The following is a 20,820-nucleotide window of genomic DNA, read 5'->3' as shown; positions in this document are numbered from 1 at the left end:
CTTCTTTTTCACGTCTGTTTTGCGTACCCCAAGGCCTCTTTCCAGCCAATAGTGGTGACCAAATTTCATACCAACCAGGAAATTGTTCTCCCTGCATTGACCCAGGCCTTACAATATGGTCGCCTGGATTCCCTTCTTCTGTTGGGTGTGGTTTGGGCCTTGGAAGATCTATGTGAACAGCACGCCCTCATGTAAGACGGATAGTCTTGTGGGGTTGAGCAGCGCTTTCTAGCGTGGATGGCTGGCCATAAAACAGACTGTTGCCAGATGAAATACAACTACCAATCATCAGGCTTATCTCTCTTAAACCACAGTTCCTGATGGGCTTACTGTTAACCGACCTGGAGCAGTAAGTGCATCTTGGGCAGCGCAACATGTAGCCTTGGTTGAGCAGGTGTGTCAGGCAGCTACCTGCTCTTCTGCCCACACGTTTACAGATTCCATCGCTGTAATATCTGTGCTTCCAAAGACTAGTTTTGGCCACAAAGTTTTACACGCAACACAGTCTGAGTATACCAACCCATAGGGCAGCTTTGGAACATCCCCATGGTCTGCAGTGTACCTCAAATGGATGTGTCGGAGAAAAGAGGATTCTTGTACTCTGTAAAAAAAAAAAAAGAAAACATTTCTCAACTCATTTGAGGGACAATGTGCTCCCACCCTTTGTTTTGACAGTTTTGTTTTTGTTTGAATGTGCCTAGTGTTTTGAAAGTCCTAGCCTCAGGGCTTTGTTAGTAAATCAACTTGTTCTCTTCTGTCCAGGGGCATATTTGGGGGGAGGGGGAGAGCAGGCCAGACAAGTTTGTTAGGTTTAGTGCCTTGCTCCCTGCACAGTGCCCTGTAAAGCCTATGGTCTGCAGTGTCCCCTAAATTGGTTAAGAGAAATGGATTTTACTACGAGTACAAAAATCCTCTTATTGGTGAAATTTGATGTTTTTTTTTTTTTTTTTTAAATCTGAACAAAATTGATAGATCTTCTCCATAATTTGGTTCTACAAGTTGGATGTTTTGCCCGAGTATATGGGAAACTGTTTATCTAAATACAGCTTGGTCCTGCAGTGGACAGTTTTTATTGTTCTTCCATACAGAAGTGTGTACAGTGGCATGTGAGTGTACTTCTATACATTAGGACTCCAAAGTGTATAGCGTAAGCACCTTGGGTGCCTGCCTTCATCTTTGATAGTGTTGCTGAGGCATTTTTAGTTTATTTCTATTGTTTCCAGCAATTTGCTCTGACACATTTAACACTGTATTTTTTTTCAGGAAATACCTGTGGATGTGGAATTATTTTCCACGCAGACAATACAGATGGATGCAAAACCGTTGCCTTTTGGTACATATCGTAGTCCTCTTCTTGCTTTCAAATCCTACAGGTAAGGAAAATAATATACTGTGTGCATGGGATAGGATACTCCATTACCAGCTTGTACTTTTTATACAGGGCATGCACTCGGGTGGCTTTAAAACTTATTGTATTTCATATTAGTATGTGTATATGTATATATGTGTGTATATGTGTATGTATATATGTATATATATTTATTATATTTGCTCACGCACGCATTTTACATTGTCCTTGTCATTATATTTATATAGAATAACAGTATCTCCGTAAGTGGTGAGAAAAGGGAGGATTTGGGAAGAGAAAGGTGTTATGAGTTGGGCAATTGAGATACCTGACCAATGGCCCAGAGTAGCTGGTATCAGCTTTAAGATGTGTATGTCAAGCTTATCTACTTAGTCTGGAATAGGCATTGAGTTTTGAAGGGCCCCAATCTTGGATCGATGCTCATCTGAATCTTTCGATTCGAGCCAGGGGAAGATAAACTGCACACTTATCCTCGTAAATTAGCATAAGGTCCTCCAAATTTATATAGAGATATATCTCTCTATCTGTCTCTGTGTGTGTGTGTGTGTGTGTCTCTTCTTCTCAATCTCATTAAGAAGGCTAGGGCATGTCTACCATCTGGTCAGAATCTTAAACTGCATTTCAATGACTGAGAGGTTGGTGGAACAAATGCTATTCATTTTAAAGATCTTTACCCAGTGTGACTCGTCATGAAAGATGCTTAAATCCATTGGCTATATTTAGGCAAATAAGTATATCAAGTCAAGCATAATCTGATAGATTTGTGAAGTAGCATGCATAGTGTTTTGGGGAGTGATGCATAGGTCTTTAAAGGAGCTTTTTCTCTCTAGAGAACCTGGTCCTGACCCAGTTCTTACAGAAAATGTTTCAGTTGCAAGTATGTCAATTCTGAAATGGGAAGGGGCCCAACCCCACCCGAGTCAAGCAGCTGGATTGTAGATTGCCAGCAAATTTTGAGCAAAAAAACAACTTGTATTTGGGAACTCATATATATATACACGCTATTGGGTTATTCCCAATAGCCATAGCCAGCGTCTCCATGCACAAAGCAAACACTAGGTTTGACAGGATGGACCGCATACGCCACGCTGTCTGTTGTTGCTGGGAACCGGCTGGGCTTACTTTGCCACTGTCCCCTTTTGTTATTCCGAATACGCCCCTCCTCCCGTAGTAGGAGGAACCTGCTGCCACCACTGGACTCCTTTATGGCATCCAGAACCAGGTTCCTTCTGGGTAACTGTCGCTGCTAGTGTCCTCCCGTGCTGGCACCCCTTACTGCTTACTATGTTTCAGGGTGCTGTGGATGGATTTCCCCTGGCCTATCACACTGGCCAGAGCTGCTGGGTAGAGCGGTGGTACTGGAGAGCTGGGTCCAAACCCAGACACCCCGAACGGATTAGATTTAGGGTCTAATCTGTAGGTCCCAGGATTACAACAATATTGAAGTTGTCAAGCAGGGTCTTGAGAGTGTTGTTTATTTTGCTCAAGTGTCCTGACAAGGACAGTTCCACTGATTAAAGGTATCGGTGGTCAGGTTAGATGGAACATCAGAATGATACATTGCATGCGCAAACAGCTCACCATTTATACAGTTTGACAGTCTCACATGCTATTTTTAGACTCTGGATGCAACCTGTTTACACAAACATGGATTTACATGCAATGCTAACAATATTTACGCTTATATGTGTTATACTAAAACCTTGCTGTGACTTCCTGCATTTTATCTTGGACACAATGGACATCTAGTCTAATTACCTCTTCTTTTCCCTTAAGAGGTGTTGGACACTCATCAAAAGGTCTAATCAATATGAGATTAGCATGGGTGCTTTCTTGCAACAGTTGCAGAATGCACACTTCCTCCAAACAATAGAATTCCCCAAGAAAAGTTGCAAACTCCAAACAAGGCATTTCCTTACACCAAGTTATACAAAAGACTTTCTAAACAAAGGCTTATTGTATCTGATATATACATCAGAAATAATGCAAGGTTAAAACGGAAAAAAATGATTTTTCTCCCCCTGGTGTCAGAAATAAAGATTTCCTATATCAAAATATGCACAATATCAAAAACAAGTGTATTGACAATTATATAAGGAAGAATCCTGCGCTATTTCCTTTAAATAAATGTATACTATAAATTATTTATAAGTGGTCCAGTCACACTAGGATTGAGTGGATAGATATGGAGTTGTGCCTGTTGATCATTTTCCTTGTGTTTGGGTACTGAAGATGTCATTTACAGTATGTCTCATGCTTATCTATTACTCCTGATAAAAGGAGCAATTCCAGAGTTGAATCTGAGGGAGAGACATCTATTCTATTTCCTCTTTCCTACCATTGGGGGACACTGCGAGACATTGGGGTATAGTAGGTGGGACTAGGAGTTTAGGTACTTCCCATATGCTGCAGGACTCCTTGTATGAATTGCTAATTTACCCTATTGAATGCCTTCTCAGCCTCTGTGAATATTAGGATGGAAGAGACAGCAGAGTTAGAAATATGATTAAGTCTATATTTTACATTGTGTTGTCACAGGCCTCTTTTCCTTGAACAAATCCTACTTGATTAGTGTGGACCAAGTCCCAGAAGATGTCCTTAAGGCGGTTTGGTGTCAGCTTGGCAACGTTCAACAATGATATTCATGTGTATCTGTCGTTCTGGGAAGGGGTCTTTTACTACTTTAGGGATAACAGTAATATGGGCCTCAGGAGTTTGAAAAGTAAGGTAATCTAAAATATCATTAAAGGCCTGTAACAGGAGTCTAGACAACTTCGATTTGAATGTCTTATTGTATCCTATAGAAAATATCAGGTTCTGGACATTTCCAATTTGGAGAGGAAGTTATGACCAACTCCAGTCCTTGTATAGTGAACTGTAGGTCTAGAGTAGATTGTCTCGGATTCAAGTTAGGGGAAGTTACCTGAGGTAATGATATGCATAATTGACTGTCGAGGTCACTTTGCAGTCTGGCCCATACTAAATTACTGTCAAGTTTAAAACAGTATGTATGAGATGTGATGGATATTTTCTCTGTTGGGTTGTGGAGTAGAGCTAGAATGTATTAAATTGAGTGCCTTTGGCAATAGTCTGCCCGAGTTTATGCCCCTCTGGTCGAAATATTTATTTTGACATCTCTGATTGAACAAATTATTGAACGATAATATTAACCTGTCCTGAGTGGCTCTAGCTTCAAGCACATTTATGTGGGTTTGATTTAACAAACTCTTCTTGTGGCAGGTTACAAGAGTTTTTTTCTCTGAAGCAGAAGATTCAATCCTTAATGCTTTTTCTGTTTTTTAAGAAAAGAACCCAGCTGTGTGATGCACAAGGGAGATGTAATCATTCATGGCATTTACTATCTAAGATTTGCAGTAGGCATCTTGTAGTAGGGATTTGTTTAATTGCCAGGACCATTGTTTGGGAAGGGGGGGCTCTCCTAAGTGTAGTGTGAGATAGATTGGAGCACGATCTGACCAGGTGTTTTGGACAATATCCGTGCTTTTTAATAAGGGAAGATATCTGTGGCTAATGAAAAAAGAATCCATTCTCATGGATATGGTAGTAAAATGAGCATTCCTTATTGTTAGCATGTTAAAGCCTCCATGTATCTGCTAACTTATGATTGGAAAAGGTGTCTCACCTTTCCCAATCTTGAGTCCATTATCCAATTAAGATCGCTATTGAAGATCTACATGTCCTGTAAAGGCTCTATCTGCACTAGGATCTTAGTTGTGAATGCCTTTTGACCCTGATTAGGGATAAATACATTGACAAAAGTAAACAGTTGGCCCAAAAATTTCCATTTAACCAGTTTGCCTCGGCCTTCAAATAGTAAGAGTCTAGGTTGCTCACTTTGTGCTGGCATGAATTATGGATAATGGAAATTGGGTATATTGGAGCCTAAATAGTTTTTCTGGTCTTCCAGGTGGAGATCATGCACAGAGGGTAACATCAGTATGTTTCTTAGGAAGGTCGTGGGGGAGGGATGGTATAACAAGGTTGTACTAGTTTTTACTATATTTTTATATTATGTTTACAAACAATCTGCACTTAGAAGACATAGGTCTATTTAGATGTACCCATGTTCAAGATCGCTAGTGAAAATATGCTCCTCCAGGAGGGTGGGGGTGAGGGAAGCTCTGCTTTTAAGGCAAACTGTGTTTGCACAGAGTAGTTTTTGTGACAAGGCAAGTTTACATGTCTAAAGTGATATCAAGCTGAAAACACTTGTGGAGAAACATAAGTAGGTCATGGATTCTATGGTCCCCCTGTATACAACTGGTGAAAATGTAGGGGGTTACACAAGGATGTACTCAAATATTATAAAGTAAACTGTAGAGGAAGAGAGCAAGGAGATCTATTTAATACCAAATTCTTAGAGACTAAATAGGGCTAGTAATGCAAAAGGTATAAAAATTTGTCAATAGCTTGAAACTGATCAATTTTCAAATATCTAAAGAAGATGAGGGTTATCCTTCAAAGAATAGATGTCTGATGGCTAAGAGAACCTACAAATAAGAACAGCATATTTATATCTTTAGTATAATCTAGTAGGGAGAATAATATATACATGCCTGAGACATTGACTATCTGTGAACCTATATATTAGATATCGTACATCAACTTGAATTCAAGAGTTCAACCCTTTGTAAAAGAGGAGTAAATTGAAGTTATAGGAGCGCCACAGTCCTTGGTTCAGGGGTGTAATGATCCAACAAGTAGCCACACTGGCGAGTTATGTCCAGTAGGAGCTCTGGGGCCCTTCCTTTTCTGACTGACGGTGTGAGACATCTGGAGGTTCCAGTTGTGGGTAGGTTGAAAGCAAGTCTGGGAGGGATGTTTTCTTAAGCTTTAAGGTTGCACAAAATTTGTTTAGGTCCTCAGGCTCTTTCAGGGGTGCATATTTTCATTATGTTAGACTTGGAGGCTCAGAGGGAAACCCCAACTGTATTTAATATTTTTGTTACTGAGGGTATTCCAGGACAAGTCTTGGTAGATCTATATTCTGCAGCTATGAAAATCAATCCCCTCCAAGCGCCCAATACTTCTCACAATGTCTTCCTTCATGCTGTGGTAATGTAGCCGACAGATTACATTGCGAGGCCTGTCTGATTGCAAGTCTCTTGGACGCAGGGCATAACATAATTTGATTCTCTGGGTCTTGATCTAGGATTTCATTGAATGTTTTTGTTAGGATGTCCATAAGACTGGACGGTGGATACCCCTGTCTCTCAGGTTGTTATGTCTACCGCTATTGTCCAGATCATTGAGATGTTTCTAGAGTGCAGAAAACTTGCTGACTGTATTGAAATTTTATCCTGCATTTTGTGCAGAGTGCTCTCCTCACTTTCCTCCAGCACAGTTAAGCTGGGTACACATCTTTGCAATTATCCTGCAGATTACATGATTCACGGATGTTTGTTCATATATAGCAAGAGAGGGTACGCTCACAGGATCATGTTTTCTCTTACCAAAACACATCGCATCTGTTGATTTGGTCTTATAAACTTCCTAAAGCTCATGATCAGCAATGGAACAATGTCTTTGCAGCAGATGGTTAGGAGAGATGAAGATCACAGATCTAAAGGTAAATTGTGTATGCATGAATCTGAATCTTTTGATTGTTGGTGAAATCGTTAGACTTTGCATGTGAAGTACAGATTGCATAGGTGTGTACCCAGCTTTAGTCTAGATCCCACTTGGGAGATGTGTCTGAACGGTGGAAATCTCTGATCGAAAGGTTTCCTGAAGTCTCTGTTTAAGGTAGATGAAGTTTGTGAGTCCTGACATGATTCTTCCATCTTTGAGAAAGGTTAGCAGGTTGTGGTGTAGTGGCAGACAGGTCAGAGGCTGCTGCTGTGAAGTACTATCGCATGCCAGATTGAGGCGCAGGTTCTAGAAGCAGAAACTGGTCTTATTTTTGTCTTCACCCTCCGGGGGCCAATGCTTAACTTTAGATCAAGGGCATGTAAAGCTGCTACATCTGCAGTTTCTCACATATTGGCAGTCCTCACATATTGGCAGTCCTAACCACGCTCACCCCCCTGCACACACACATGGAAGGATATAGAACAAGTATAGTATGGATAGGTGCAATTTTTTAGAATGGTCTCACGATGGCAGTGGAGACATTTGATCTGTAACACCAGGCTATGTTGAAAGTCTGTGCTTTGTGCAGTGATGCCTGTTAGGCTTTTTACAATAGAGCCAAGTAACAAATATGAAACAGGAGCTGCAATCTTTGTAAAAAGATGGTCACCACGATATATTGTGCAGTGACCCTCCTGTGGTTCCCGCATGTATAGAGGCAGGAACTATGGCACTGGTCACTTGGGTGGATGGTGTGGGAATTTGTTCTCCCTCCAAGTCACAGTCCAATGGCAGGGGCAGAGATGGTCCCGGTCAGATTGTTGCCGATTACTTAGATCGGGTTGATGATTTGGCAGCCCTAGATCGGTGTCTGCTTCATGATTGTTGGCAAATCTGTGGCTGAGGCAAACTCATGTTGCCGATTCTCTGTGCTGGCGTCTCTCCGAACCAAATGGGGACTATAAGAACTGCTGTATCAGTAGGCTGGGTCACTGGAAGCAGTGCTGCCTATATTGGTCGTTTGTCTGGCTAGCAGCAAGGCAGTACTGCTGGTGGTGGAGCCTGGGCCTTAGATAGCCCCTCTCTGATTTTCTCCCCTCCACTGTCCCAGTTGTAACTGAAGTCTGCTTGACCACTTTACTCTTTGGTGATGTGTAAATTATTATTAGGCTTTGCAGGAGCTCTGTAGTGCCGCGTCTGCTCTCAATGGCTGCTAAGCCAAGTCCCTGGTAGTTGTTTTTGACAAACATTTAAGTGACATTATTTTGTCGTTAAAATTGTTGGGTTATAAAAGTAGACTTTAATAATTGGTCATAAGCAATTAAGTTTAAATGCACCTTGGTCGTGTGCCATGGGTTTCTTTGACCACAAGAAAGCTGAAGACGTGCATGTGAAAATACATTTCTCTGAGCTGAACTTGAAATATGTCAGAGAGAAGTCTATTTCAGTTAATTAAAATGTTCTTATTTCTCACTTGAGTCAGTCTGGACAAAGCTGTTAAATATTAAACTCATAAGGGGAAGGTAGGGCTCCCCCCTCACCTATCCACACACTTTCAAGACTCCTTACGTTTGGGTTGGGAGATTTGATCTTGTAGAACAGTCAGTCGGGATTATTTTTAATACCTCCAGTGCTACAGGAAAGGAGTCCTCTTCTGCTCTTCAAACCACACATGGACAATCTGGTTGCACCCCTGAGAACTATAGTAGTTTGCACAGTAAGAGTGAACCAAACTGCCAGTAGAGGTGCAGGAAGACTGCTTCTAAATATAAAGTTTAGGGTGCCAATTTTGTCACTACTGTTTCTTTTCATTTTCTAGTTTTAAAAGGTTATACAGTATTACATTTACAATCAAAAGCAAATGTTCTGTAATAGAGAAATAATTCTAGAGGAATAAATACTGTTAATTTCAACTTTTTAGTTGAAATCGGATAGTTTAAAGGAAACCGTTATTTGAAAAGGTGTAAGTGCTAATATATTAGGCCACAATTGTATGAATATTTTAGACTAGCTATAATGTATATGTAAACAATAACTGTACAAGCCTTTCTACTGCTTAAATTGTGGTCCATTCCACATCTAGTTTTACAGCAATGTTTTTTGGTTCGTTTTTTTTAGGTTCACTCCATATTTTCGTACAAAGGAGAAACTGCTGCTGAGCTCTGTGTCTTACAGCAACATGATTGAGCCAAAAACCTTTTTCTGTCGCTTTGATCTTACTGGCACTTGTAACGATGATGACTGTCAATGGTAAGCAGTGACCATGTAACAGTTTTTCAGTTTGTTCGTTGCTTGATCCACAGCTATCCATAAGTCTATTAAAACTGCTGTTAACAGATCATTTCATTACTAGGCAGCACATGCGTGATTGCACGTTAAGCAGGAAGCAACTGTTTCAAGATATTTTGTCTTACAATTTGGACCTGATTGGATGCTCTGAGAAGAGCACAGATGAAGAAATTATGGCTGCAACTGGTAAACCAACCTTATATTCCTCTAGTATTTTAATGATTCCTTAATTTACAAGACAGTCTGTTCAAAACATGTTCCCAGTTCTATTGCCATTCTGTGAATATTCGTTTTTAGACTTGTTCTTCTTCATTAACAATGTTACACTCTGCTGGCCTGTTTATCATTCTCCTTATCTAAAAGAAAAAAAAAAAATTGTGCTCCGCACAAAGATAATTTAATGTAGTTTTATCTGGTTAAATATTATGGTCAATGTTGTGTTGCAACTGCCATGAACTGTAATAAAGAACTGGCTTATAATTTAAGTTTGGAGTCTGCATGTTACTTCCAGTCACTTCTAATAGAGAGAACCAATGGTGCTAGTGTTTCTTGTGATTACTTATAGGCCTACGTTTTGGACCTCTGTGTCCCATTTTTGAAGTTGAGTGCATAGATTAATATCATAATTAAAGTGCTCTACAGTTTTGTGATAGTGCTCGCAAAAAAAGTGACATTTGTTTTATTTATTATCAGAAACATATGTTGACAAACTCTTTGGTGTTAATCGGGATCGCATGTCAATGGATCTGATGTCTGTTCTTCTCGTTAGTTATGTCAATGAAAGCCGATGTCAGAGTAAGTCTACTTCTTGCCTTTATTAGGGAACATTGCTTCTAAATTTCATAACTTTTATTTAAGGTTGTAATTTCTTCTAAAATGATAGTGTTGTAAATATGCATTGTTCAGTGTCTTTTACTGTAGAGAAAGCTGGATGGCAATGGTTGGCAAAAATGACAAACGTCACACAAAATATTGGCACCCAACCTTATGTCTCAGACTCTCATTTGCCAAATAAGAGTGAATGTTGTAGACGTGTTTGTTTTGCACTTCTTCTTCTTTCAGACAGTACAATTAAAACTAGGACTCAACAGCTCAGAACTCCATGAATGTCATTTTGTGTCAGTCAAGATGACTGAGATTATGTTCAGCTTATCACATGACCAGCAGAAGAAAAAAAATAATTTCTTTCATCCAGTCTGGGGGACACTGCTTACCATGGGGTTAAGGAGGGGAGCTCGGGAGTTGGCACCTAGCTAGTTAACGTCAGCACTGCTGACAGACCCCTCCCCTCTACAATCCCCCTGCCACTTCCTCTTCCTGTCAGTTTTTTCTAGGTGCCCAAAGGAGTTGGGCTTGTTTAGAAACGGCTAGTGATTTATTTTAATTTATTTTTAATAACTATAATTTTTCTTTTAGTTTTAGACAGTTATATTAGGGCAGAGCTGGGAGTGTGTTCTATATATAGAGAACACACTCACAGAAACTGTGCAGCGGTGACCGGACTCTGTCAGAGGGAGCAGACTGCTCTCAATGGCAGAACATTAGCGGTCACAGTACAGGGTGACAAGCGGTCTCCCGGACCGCTGTCACTCTTGGAGGCTCCAACGATAACCGGCGCTGCCATTATAGGCATAGAGCGCCGCTTATCGCATTACCTCGGCGGCGGCCATGATGACGTCATCGGTCCGCGGAGGTGCACAGAAGGAGGAGAGTCGGGGGCCATACCAAGATCCCCCCTCAGAAAAATAGGAGGGGGCATCGGGGTATTCAACGCTGCAGGAGACATCTTCAAGGGGTCTCCATAACTCTGCCAGAAATAAGGAGAAGTTCCTTTTTTTTTAAAAAAAAGAGGAGAGACAGAAAGCTGCAGAGGGGGAACTGTCACAGAGCTCCCCTGCTCTGTAGCACAAGTGGTACAGTCCGGACTTCTGGCTCCAAAAGAAGCCCGGGAAGGAACTTATCTTGGAGGGAGCAGGCACCAGGACACTGCTTTTGGACTTCTCCCCTGAGTGGCCCTTTTGGCTAAGTACCAAAACCTTTCTTTAACCATTTACAAACTGTATTTTGTGGTTACAAGAGGGAGGCTAGTAAGGATTATTGTATTTTCTTACTTGCACATATATCTTTTTATCTGTTACTCACATACAAGTACAACTTTTATTACAGATTAGTTGGTTACTTGTTGTTTACTCTGTCTCTCTCAAAATTATCTAAGTGTGTTTGGTGTGCTTTTCTTTTTAAAATGACAGAAAAGGGAAAAGGCTCGATGGCTAAATATTTTACATGTTCCAGATGTAAAGTTAAATTACCATGTGGACAGAAAGACCCGTTGGCGCTCTGCTCAGTCTGTGAAGGAGAGGTCCCCTCTGCGCAAACCCAGCTCCTTCCAGCCCCACTGACGGAGGAACCGGCCTGGGTGGCTTCCCTGACGCAGTCGGTTTCCTCTTTAGCACAGATGATCTCCCAATTTACTCATTTGTTATCTAGTGTGGCAGCCTCTGTGACTAATAATGCTATTACACCTGTGGGGCTCCCTGCTGCCACGGTTTCTACTGAAAAGGCTATAGCAGTATCTTACTCTTTGCTTACGGACCAGCCACCTGTATCCACAGAACGGCATGGTCCTTAGCATTTATAAAGGGTTTGGACAGACTTAACCAGTTACTTGAATCCCCAAACCTGCCCCCAGCTAAAAGAAAGCGGCTTAGATCCGCTAATCCTCTCATGGTCCTTTCAGATTCGGAGGGATTTTCAGAAGAGGAAAGAGAATCAAATTTGGATTCTGACCAGGTTCAATCCTTGGAACAGGAAGAAAACATTAAATATCAGTTTATTGATGATTTGGTTTTAGCGGTGAGGCAGGCGTTGGACCTCCCAGAAATGGAGGATCCTAGTCCTAGAGACAGAAGTCTCTTTAAGAAGGCCAAAAGGAAGGTTATTCGATTTCCCCCTTCTGTAGAACTCCGAGATATTGCAGAGGGAGCCTGGAAACAACCTGATAAAAAGTTCTCTGTTCCAAAGAGGTTCTCTTCCCTGTATCCATTACAGAGGGAGGACGTGGCTCGCTGGGAGGAAATTCCGAAAGTAGATACTCCAGTAGCCCGTATGGCCCGACACACTCTCCTTCCAGCCCCGGGCTCAGCAACTCCGTAAGATACCACTGACCGCAGAGTGGAATCTCAATTAAAATCTATATTTGTAGCAGCGGGTTCTTCCTTTAGACCCACTTTTGCTTCAGCTTGGGTTGCTAAAGCCATGGAAGCATGGGCACAGCAACTGGCAGAGTCCTTACAGGATTCAGAATTGATCACCCTAGCTTTACATGTAAAAGAGGCATCGGGGTACATTTATGAGGCGGATCAGAGCACAGCATCTGTGCCCTCCTCTATTCAGGCTGCGTCTGTTTCAGCTAGAAGAACGTTATGGCTGAAATCCTGGGAAGGGGATTCAGAATCAAAGAAATAAATGGAATCCATTCCTTTTACAGCAGCAGGTCTGTTCGGCCCGGAATTAGATAATATGATTTTCCAGGCAACGGGCCCCACAACCCGGGCCCCACGGTTTAGCTCCTTTCGTCAGTCCTTTCCGGGAACCTCCTTGCCCAGGGGACAGTCGTTTAAAGGTAGACAACCGAATTCTCGAGGCTCGTCTGTCAGAGGCAGGTCCTCGTTTGCAGCTAGGCTAGCTTCCAAGACTCGGGAGAAGCCTGCGTCCTGACTGCCACTCTATTCTTCAAGGGATGGCGCCGGTGGGGGATCGTCTGTCTCTTTTTCAGGAACAGTGGGCAGCGTCATTTGCAGGGTCCCAGACGACCAGAAAACAAAGGGATTTTATTCGAATTTTTTTCTGGTCAAGAAGCCGGACGGGTCCTTTCGACCCATTTTAAACCTAAAGAGCCTCAATGTGCACTTACCAGTGGACAAATTTCGTATTGAGTCCCTGAGGTCGGTGATAAACGGCCTAGAGAAGGATCAGTTTATGGCGTCCATAGACATAAAGGACGCATACCTCCACGTTCCCATTTGGATAAATCATCAGTCTCTCCTGAGGTTCACAGTGGAGAACTCCCACTATCAGTTTCGGGCTCTTCCCTTTGGCCTCTCCACAGCTCCAAGGGTCTTCACGAAGATCATGTCGGTGATGGCAACGTGTCTTCACCTAAAGGGAGTTCAGGTCGTTCCTTATTTAGACGATCTACTCATCAAATCCTCCTCAGAGATTTGCTTACGTCAACACTTATCACTCACCATAGTGGTTCTCGAGAGCCATGCGTGGCTGATGAACTCCCAGGTGGTTCCGTGCCAACGCATGGTCTTCCTAGGACTCATCATGGATACCAGTCAGCAGAAGGTGTTCCTGCCTACGGAGAAGATCAGTTCAATCCGAACTATAACATCTCAGGTCTTGTCCTCTCCCAATCCCTCAATTCATTTTTGCATGCGGCTGCTTGGGAAGATGGTTGCCTCCTTCGAAACGATCCCCTTCGGTCGGGCTCATTCTCGATGCTTTCAGTGGGATCTTTTAACAAAAAATGGTCAGGATCCCACCTACGTTTGGATCTCCAGAGGATCTCGCTGTCTCCGGGGGCGAGAGAATCACTCCAGTGGTGACTGAATCAGGATCAAATGTCGGTGGACAGGTCTTTCGCTCCATGGTCATGGATCATAGCCACAACAGACACCGGCCTGAGAGGTTGGGGGGCGGTAATCCTGCACCTCCGGCTCCAGGGACTTTGGTCTGTTCAGGAATCAGCCTTATCAATCATTACGTTGGAGTTGAAGGCAATTCTTTTAGCTCTTCAGGGGGCTCTGACCCTCCTTCAGGGCCACCCAGTCAGAGTTCAGTCTGACAATGCCACGGCGGTGGCATATGTCAACAGGCAGGGAGGAAACAAGAGTGCAGCTGCAATGTGAATTGCAGCTCAGATTTTTGCTTGGGCAGAACAGTATGTTCCAGGAATCTCGGCAGTGTTCATTCCGGGAATAAAGAATTGGGAGGCCGATTACCTAAGTTGAAATCCAATGATTCCGGGGGAGTGGTCACTCTATCCGAAAGTATTTCAGTCTCTAGTTTAGAGGTGGGGTCTTCCGGATATAGATCTCATGGCCTCAAGACACAACAAAAAAAGTTCACAGGTTTTGCGCAAGGGCAAGAGACCCCGTAGCGGTGGACGTGATGACCATGTCATGGGAATTCAGGTTGGGATACCTGTTTCCCCCGATTCCCATGCTTCCTCGCGTGCTCAGGCTAGTGAGGCAAGGCGGTCTGCCGGTAATTCTAATAGCTCCCTCATGGCCGCGTCGAGTGTGGTACGCGGACATAATCTCCATGGTGGAAGGACAAAGATATCGTCTTCCGTCACGAGACGACCTTCTTCTTCAAGGTCCCTTTCGTCACCAGAATTTACCTCCGCTCAGTTTAACGACATGGCCGTCGAAGCCAGCCTCTGGAGGGCTAGGTGTTCTCCCCCAGTGTAGTGAACACTATGCTACGAGCTCGAAGGCCGGTTTCGGCTCGCATCTATCATCGTATATTGGCGAGTCCTGTCCTGTCACACATCTTCTTTTCGCCTCCCTCGCTTATTGGCCTTTCTTCAGGATGGGCTGGAAGCAGGGCTCCGTTTAGGTTCCTTAAGAGTTCAGGTATCGGCACTTTCAGTTTTCTTTCACTTGAAGTTAGCGGATTTGCCAGAAGTCAAGACTCTTCTTCAGGGAGTCTTACATATTCAGCCTCCCTATGTTCCGCCTACAGCACCATGGGATCTTAACCTTGTACTAACAAAAGAGGCTGGCCAGCCTCAAAACAGTCCATTGCGAGATGGATTACGGCTTACTTAAGGGTTAACCATCCTGTGCCAGAGAGACATATGGCCCATTCCACCAGATCGACAGGGGCGTCGTGGGCAGCAAGAGATGAGGTTTCTGCCGACCAGCTTTGCAGGGCAGCCACCTGGTCTTCTGTCCACACATTTACCAAATTCTATCAATTTAAAGTATTCGCATCCGCGGATGCAAATTTCGATCGTAGTGCCCTACGAGTGGGGTTTTCATAGCGGTCCCACCCTTAGGGGGCTGCTTTAGAACGTCCCCATGGTAAGCAGTGTCCCCCAGACTGGATGAAAGAGAAAAGAGGATTTATGTACTTACGTTAAATCCGTTTCTCTGATTCCGTCTGGGGGACACTGCGATCCCTCCCTTCTGCTTTTCCTCTGTATGCTCTTGGTTGATTGACCTTTCTCCTTGGGGCTTTTTAATTAACTGACAGGAAGAGGCATGGGGATTGTAGAGGGGAGGGGTCTGTCAGCAGTGCTAAAGTTAACTAGCTAGGTGCCAACTCCTGTGCTCCCCTCCACAACCCCATGGTAAGCAGTGTCCCCCAGACGGAATCAGAGAAACGGATTTAACGTAAGTACATAAATCCTGTTTTTGGAACCATTGTCCACTTCCAGTAAAACATTGCATTGTAATTGCAATGCTAATGTGTGGTCCGCTACAGGGAAGGCCATTTTTGCCTAGCTGCTTGGATGATATGATGGAAAGACCTTCAGCAATAGTGTGACGGATGGTTAGGATAACCACTGAATGTTCACTAGATCTGGCAGAAACAGACTCTTCCTCCATATAATTCCCCTGCTAGTTTATCAGTTATTTTTTCCAGTGAACTATTTCTCTATGTGGGAGGTGGGTAAAGTTTTTGCCATGGGATGCTTTCACCAGTGTAGTACTCTGCCTTTTTTCACCCAAGATGACTGCTTGAACCGGAGTCTTCAAAGATGAGATCGGTTGTTTCCTCTGCACATAATGCAGATGCTTTGCGGTCACCATGATATAGTTTTCAGGTTCCTGTGCCTGCTTTAGCTTATTTCCAGGTGCTAGAGCCTCCAGCTTGATTTCAATCCCCCCTTTTCCTGGCTTGGGAGGGACTGAGTACCTCTTGTATTTCCATTCTAGAACGTGCAAGCTGTAGATCCCCTTTTCTAGTCCGTTGCAGACTTTTGGGCCCGCTGTCACCTTTTTTCCGAAGTGTAAATGTCCCTCCTTATCCGCCATTTAAGCTTCTGATTTGATTCTTAGAACTCCTTTCCCATTTTCCTTGTCTAAGCCCTGTTCCCTGTGTACACTATCTTTACCTCATTACTGTTGGTTCTTAGTTTACAATCTCCTACAGACTTTTAACCATCTTCAGCTCCAGCAAAGATGGATCCTGCCCCTGACTGCTGGGTCCTCCCCAGCCCTTCTTAATGCTAAACCCCAGCACCTGAGAGATGGGCTTTCAGTCTTCCCTTCAGTATACCCCTGCTCTTCAGTATATGCCTATTCCCTTCTTTACAGTCATTCTCCTGGTTAGTATGTGAAGTATCCTCCTATTTGTTACGTCAATATATATATAAAAAAAGGCTTTCTCATTCCTACCATTGCGGGACACTGAGACAGTCGGGATCAACACGTAACTGCGGCTGTTTGTATGGCAGTCCCTAATGACCATAAAACCTGGTGCCTCTTAAATAAATGCTGCCTCTATGGCAGACTTGCATTATGTCCCCCTGTTGCTCGTTCATCTAGGGGTAGCACAGGCTGCCGGCAATGGTGCGAGGGGTGAGTGAGCTCAAGCTGCTGCTCCCCTTCGCAAGGACCCAGAGTGAAGGAAGTCAACATGCTATTCACTCCTCTGGCTCTCGAGTTCGATCCCTGCACTGCGCCTGAAAGGAAATAAAAACATGAAAACCTATATCTAAATGAAGTATAGGCAGCAGCCTATATCAAAGTGAACGATCTCCTAGGCCAGGGGTAGGCAACCTGCGGCTCTCCAGATGTTGTGAAACTACAAATCCCAGCATGCCTTGTCACCTATCTGCTGGTTATCTACTGGCAAAGCATGCTGGGACTTGTAGTTTCACAACACCTGGAGAGCCGCAGGTTGCCTACCCCTGTCCTAGGCACTTAGGAAAAAACTGGGGTATCTACAGGAGTGGAGGGGCATAGTAAGGGAGGAATATGAAGATCAAACAAGTTGATAAGTGCCTAGACTCCTAGTCCCACCTACTATACCCAACGACTCGCAGTGTCCCCCAATGGAGTAAGAGAAATCTATTTTTGCGGTGAGTAATAATAATAATAATTATAATAATTAATAATTATTATTTTTATTTATAAGGCGTCCGCAGCGCTGTACAGGGACAAACAAATAACTGTACTGTGCTGTCTCCCATTGTATTGTAAACAGTAAGCACAGTAACTCGGTAAGCTCAATGCACAGCTAGAGAGGAAGGGGGAGGGAGGATCCGCAAATGACGGGACCCAAGAAGGAGGGCGCGGAAGACGGGGAGACCCCTAGGGGGGAGGAAGGAGCGAGAGTGGACGTGGGGTGGAGGGCCCTCGAGGAGGAGGGCTAAGTAGCTGGAGAGCAGAGTTAGAAGTGGTGGAAACAGGAGGAGAGATGGACCTGCTCAGAGGAGCGTACAATCTAAGGGGAGGGGTGGACAGACAGAGAGACGCAGGGGAGAGAGAGAGAGTAGGGGGACGCAGGCAGAAGATAAGGTAGGAAGTTAAGTGGGAGACAGAAAGGCTTTAAGAAAAAGGTGAGTTTTTAGGGCCCGTTTGAAACTGGCCAGATTAGGGGAAGTTCTGATAGAGGGAGCTTGTTCCAGTGGAGGGGGGCAGCGCGGGCGAAGTCTTGGATACGCGCATGGGAGGAGGTTATAAAGGCTGAAGAGAGGCGACGGTCAGAGGCAGAACGGAGAGGGCGAGACGGAGCATGAATAGAGAGGAGGGTGGAGATGTAGGGAGCAGTGGAGTTGGCGAGGGCTTTGTAGGTGAGTGTGAGGAGCTTAAAGAGGATTCTGAAGGGGAATGGGAGCCAGTGAAGGGCTAGGTAGAGGGGGAGACAGAAGAGGAGCGGCGAGAAAGGAAAATAGCGGCAGCGTTAAGAACAGATTGAAGGGGATCGAGATGAGTGGGGGAGGCCAGTGAGGAGGAGGTTGCAGTAGTCCAGGCGGGAGATGATCAGAGAGTGGATAAGGCATTTGGTGGCGTCTTGGGAGAGGAAGGGCCGGATGCGAGCGATGTAACGCAGCTGGAAGCGGCAGGATTTAGCAAGAGAGAGGATGTGGGGGCCAAAGAAGAGAGAGAGGAGTCGAGGATGACACCAAGGCGGCGAAGTTGGGGGACAGGGGAGATTGAGGTGTTGTCGACAGTGATGGAGAGGTCAGAAGGGGATGAGGTATGAGAGGGAGGAAAAACTATGAGCTCAGTTTTGGCAAGGTTAAGTTTGAGGAATCTAGTGGACATCCAGGAGGAGATGGCAGAGAGGCAGGCGGACACCCTTGAGAGGAGGGAGGGAGAGAGATCAGGAGAGGAGAGGTATAGTTGAGTGTCGTCAGCGTAAGGAGGTAGCTGAAGCCGAAGGAGCTGATGAGTTCATCCAGGGAGGAGGTGTATAGAGAGAAGAGTAAGGGTGTCAGAACAGAGCCCTGAGGGACCCCGACTGGAAGGGTGGAGGGGGGGGGGGGGGAAGAGAGACACAGAGGTGGTGACAGAGAAGGATCGGTAAGTAAGGTAAGAGGTGAACCAGGACAGGACTTTGGCCGGAGAGGCCGAAAGACTGAAGGGTGTGAAGGAGGAGGGGTTGGTTAACGGTGTCGAAGGCTGCAGAGAGGTCAAGAAGGATGAGAAGGGAGAAGTGGCCCCTGGCTTTAGCAGAGAGGAGGTCATTGGTGACTTTAGCCAGGGCAGTTTCAGTGTAGTGGAGGGGGCGGAAACCAGACTGGAGAGGATCAAGGAGGGAGTATTCAGAAAGGTAGGAATCTTCTTTTAATCCCTCTATTATGCCCTTTGAAAAAGTTGAGACGAACTGTGTCGGTGAAAAGCCGGACGAGCACAATAAGCGTTCCACCTGTGAAACATTGACTCTTTAATTATATTTGCATTCCCCAAGGTGAAGCCTATATGTGCAAGAAATATTTATTTCCTTGTCCGTCAGACAGTTTAACGATTTTACATCTAGAGGTGACCACTCTGAAAAGTTACAGTGATTATGCATATGCCCAATTTGGATCGTACTGAGGTCTGACAGTGTTAGTGATTTGAATACAAGCTAATCACGCTGCATTTTGGGGCTCAGGATAATGGATGGCATTCAGAATCTTTAGGAAGAATCGTGTTTTATTGCTCAATAGCACCTCTTAAGAGAGGTTATATATCACAATTAGGTAGTGATCATACACAGAGATGTTCATTCCGGTGCCAATAAGTATGGGCTGGGAGATTTAATCCTTAGATCTTGCTTTTCAAATTACCTCTAGGAAACCAGTCATGGGGACTTCAAACCAAAATCTGCTTAAGAGTGGGGGTGGCCAGATCCCAGGGCAGCAGTTTCACTTCCAGCTCCAGTGTGGCACGTTCCCTTCTGTCTCCCAGGAGGCAATGTGTTCCCTGGATTCTTTTCAGTCCAGGGGGTTCCATTGCAATCCCCTCTGGCTCTGCAGCCGCTTGGCTCAGGGGCCGCTGCTCTGACCCCTCCACTGGACCTTCATGGACACCTCCTCACTCAAACACCCGACACAATAGCACTCCCTGCTTCGCATATTTTATTAAATACGTTTTTTAAATTGGTTATTTCTCAATACATTTGCATGTTACAAATTTAGATAGTAGGTGCACTGCGATGAACGTTTACCCTTCCAGCTCCACAGTGCTGTAAATGAACCCTTCCAGCTCTGGACAGTAAATAGGCATTTACAATTATCTATTTTGTTGTTAATATTGAGCATCAGTATAAACTATTCATCTTTATTTCCCACAGAACCACCACACACAACATATAAAGAAAAGAGAAAATGGAAGCCCATGTATTGGAAAAAGCCAGTGTCCGATAGTAGCAGCAGTGATGAAGACGATGCTGCAAAAGTGGTCAACTGTGGTAAGACCAATAATAAACACATGTTTATGCAAAAAAATATTTGCTGGGATTAATTGACCAACAAAAGTAAATGCAAAATGTTCTTGTTGAGTGCTGTGGTTTATATGTTCACACACCAGTAGCACAGGGTGGTGGTGGTTTTGCTTTTTTTTTTTTTGTCTGAGGTTTTGTTTTTTGACGGTCACCCTGGAACATATTGCCATGTGTTCTGTCCCAGGAGAGCAGCAGAATGTGATTTCCAAGATTGGCGCCTCTATGTGGTCTATTATGCCTACTGTGTGGCAAGTTTACAGGCTATATCTCCTATTCAGTCAAACTAAAGAGTGCAGGACCAATGTAGCAGTCTAGTGGGCTGATTGATCGCTCAGTCTCTGAACTGCTTTTTTCCGCTTTCTAATATTTGCAGGGGGGCTCCATGGGTGCAGCAAATATATCCATTCCAGAACACACATTTCAAGCCCAGAGTGCACCTTTTCAAGGCTTTAGTCTACCTCTTTGTCTGCTCTTCGTCCACTTTTTACCCCAGTTTGGGCTCCTAAGGTGATAGTTAAGTAGAGGTTGCAATTCCTGTAATTGTTGCAGTATGACAATCTCAGCAGAGCTGATGCAGCTGGCTTTCTATTTCTGGTGCTGGTCTTACACACAGTCATGTG

The 20,820-nt window shown here is 44.2% G+C and overlaps 1 protein-coding gene across 2 annotated transcripts in view; it reads left to right on the top strand.

Moving 5' to 3' along the window:
* ZFC3H1 (zinc finger C3H1-type containing) overlaps nucleotides 1-20,820 on the top strand; it is a 74,054-nt gene that overhangs the window by 30,236 nt on the left and 22,998 nt on the right. For both annotated transcript variants that reach the window (XM_075209529.1, XM_075209528.1), the window contains exons 16-20: nucleotides 1,264-1,373; nucleotides 9,080-9,211; nucleotides 9,315-9,436; nucleotides 9,944-10,045; nucleotides 20,051-20,167. In XM_075209529.1, the coding sequence (XP_075065630.1) occupies nucleotides 1,264-1,373; nucleotides 9,080-9,211; nucleotides 9,315-9,436; nucleotides 9,944-10,045; nucleotides 20,051-20,167 (583 nt within the window). The remainder of the gene's footprint in view (nucleotides 1-1,263; nucleotides 1,374-9,079; nucleotides 9,212-9,314; nucleotides 9,437-9,943; nucleotides 10,046-20,050; nucleotides 20,168-20,820) is intronic.

This window comes from Mixophyes fleayi, chromosome 4 (assembly GCF_038048845.1).
Source record: "Mixophyes fleayi isolate aMixFle1 chromosome 4, aMixFle1.hap1, whole genome shotgun sequence".
Lineage (NCBI taxonomy): Eukaryota > Metazoa > Chordata > Amphibia > Anura > Limnodynastidae > Mixophyes > Mixophyes fleayi.
Note: the sequence above shows the minus strand (reverse complement) of the source record. Positions and strands in the feature narration are given on the sequence as shown.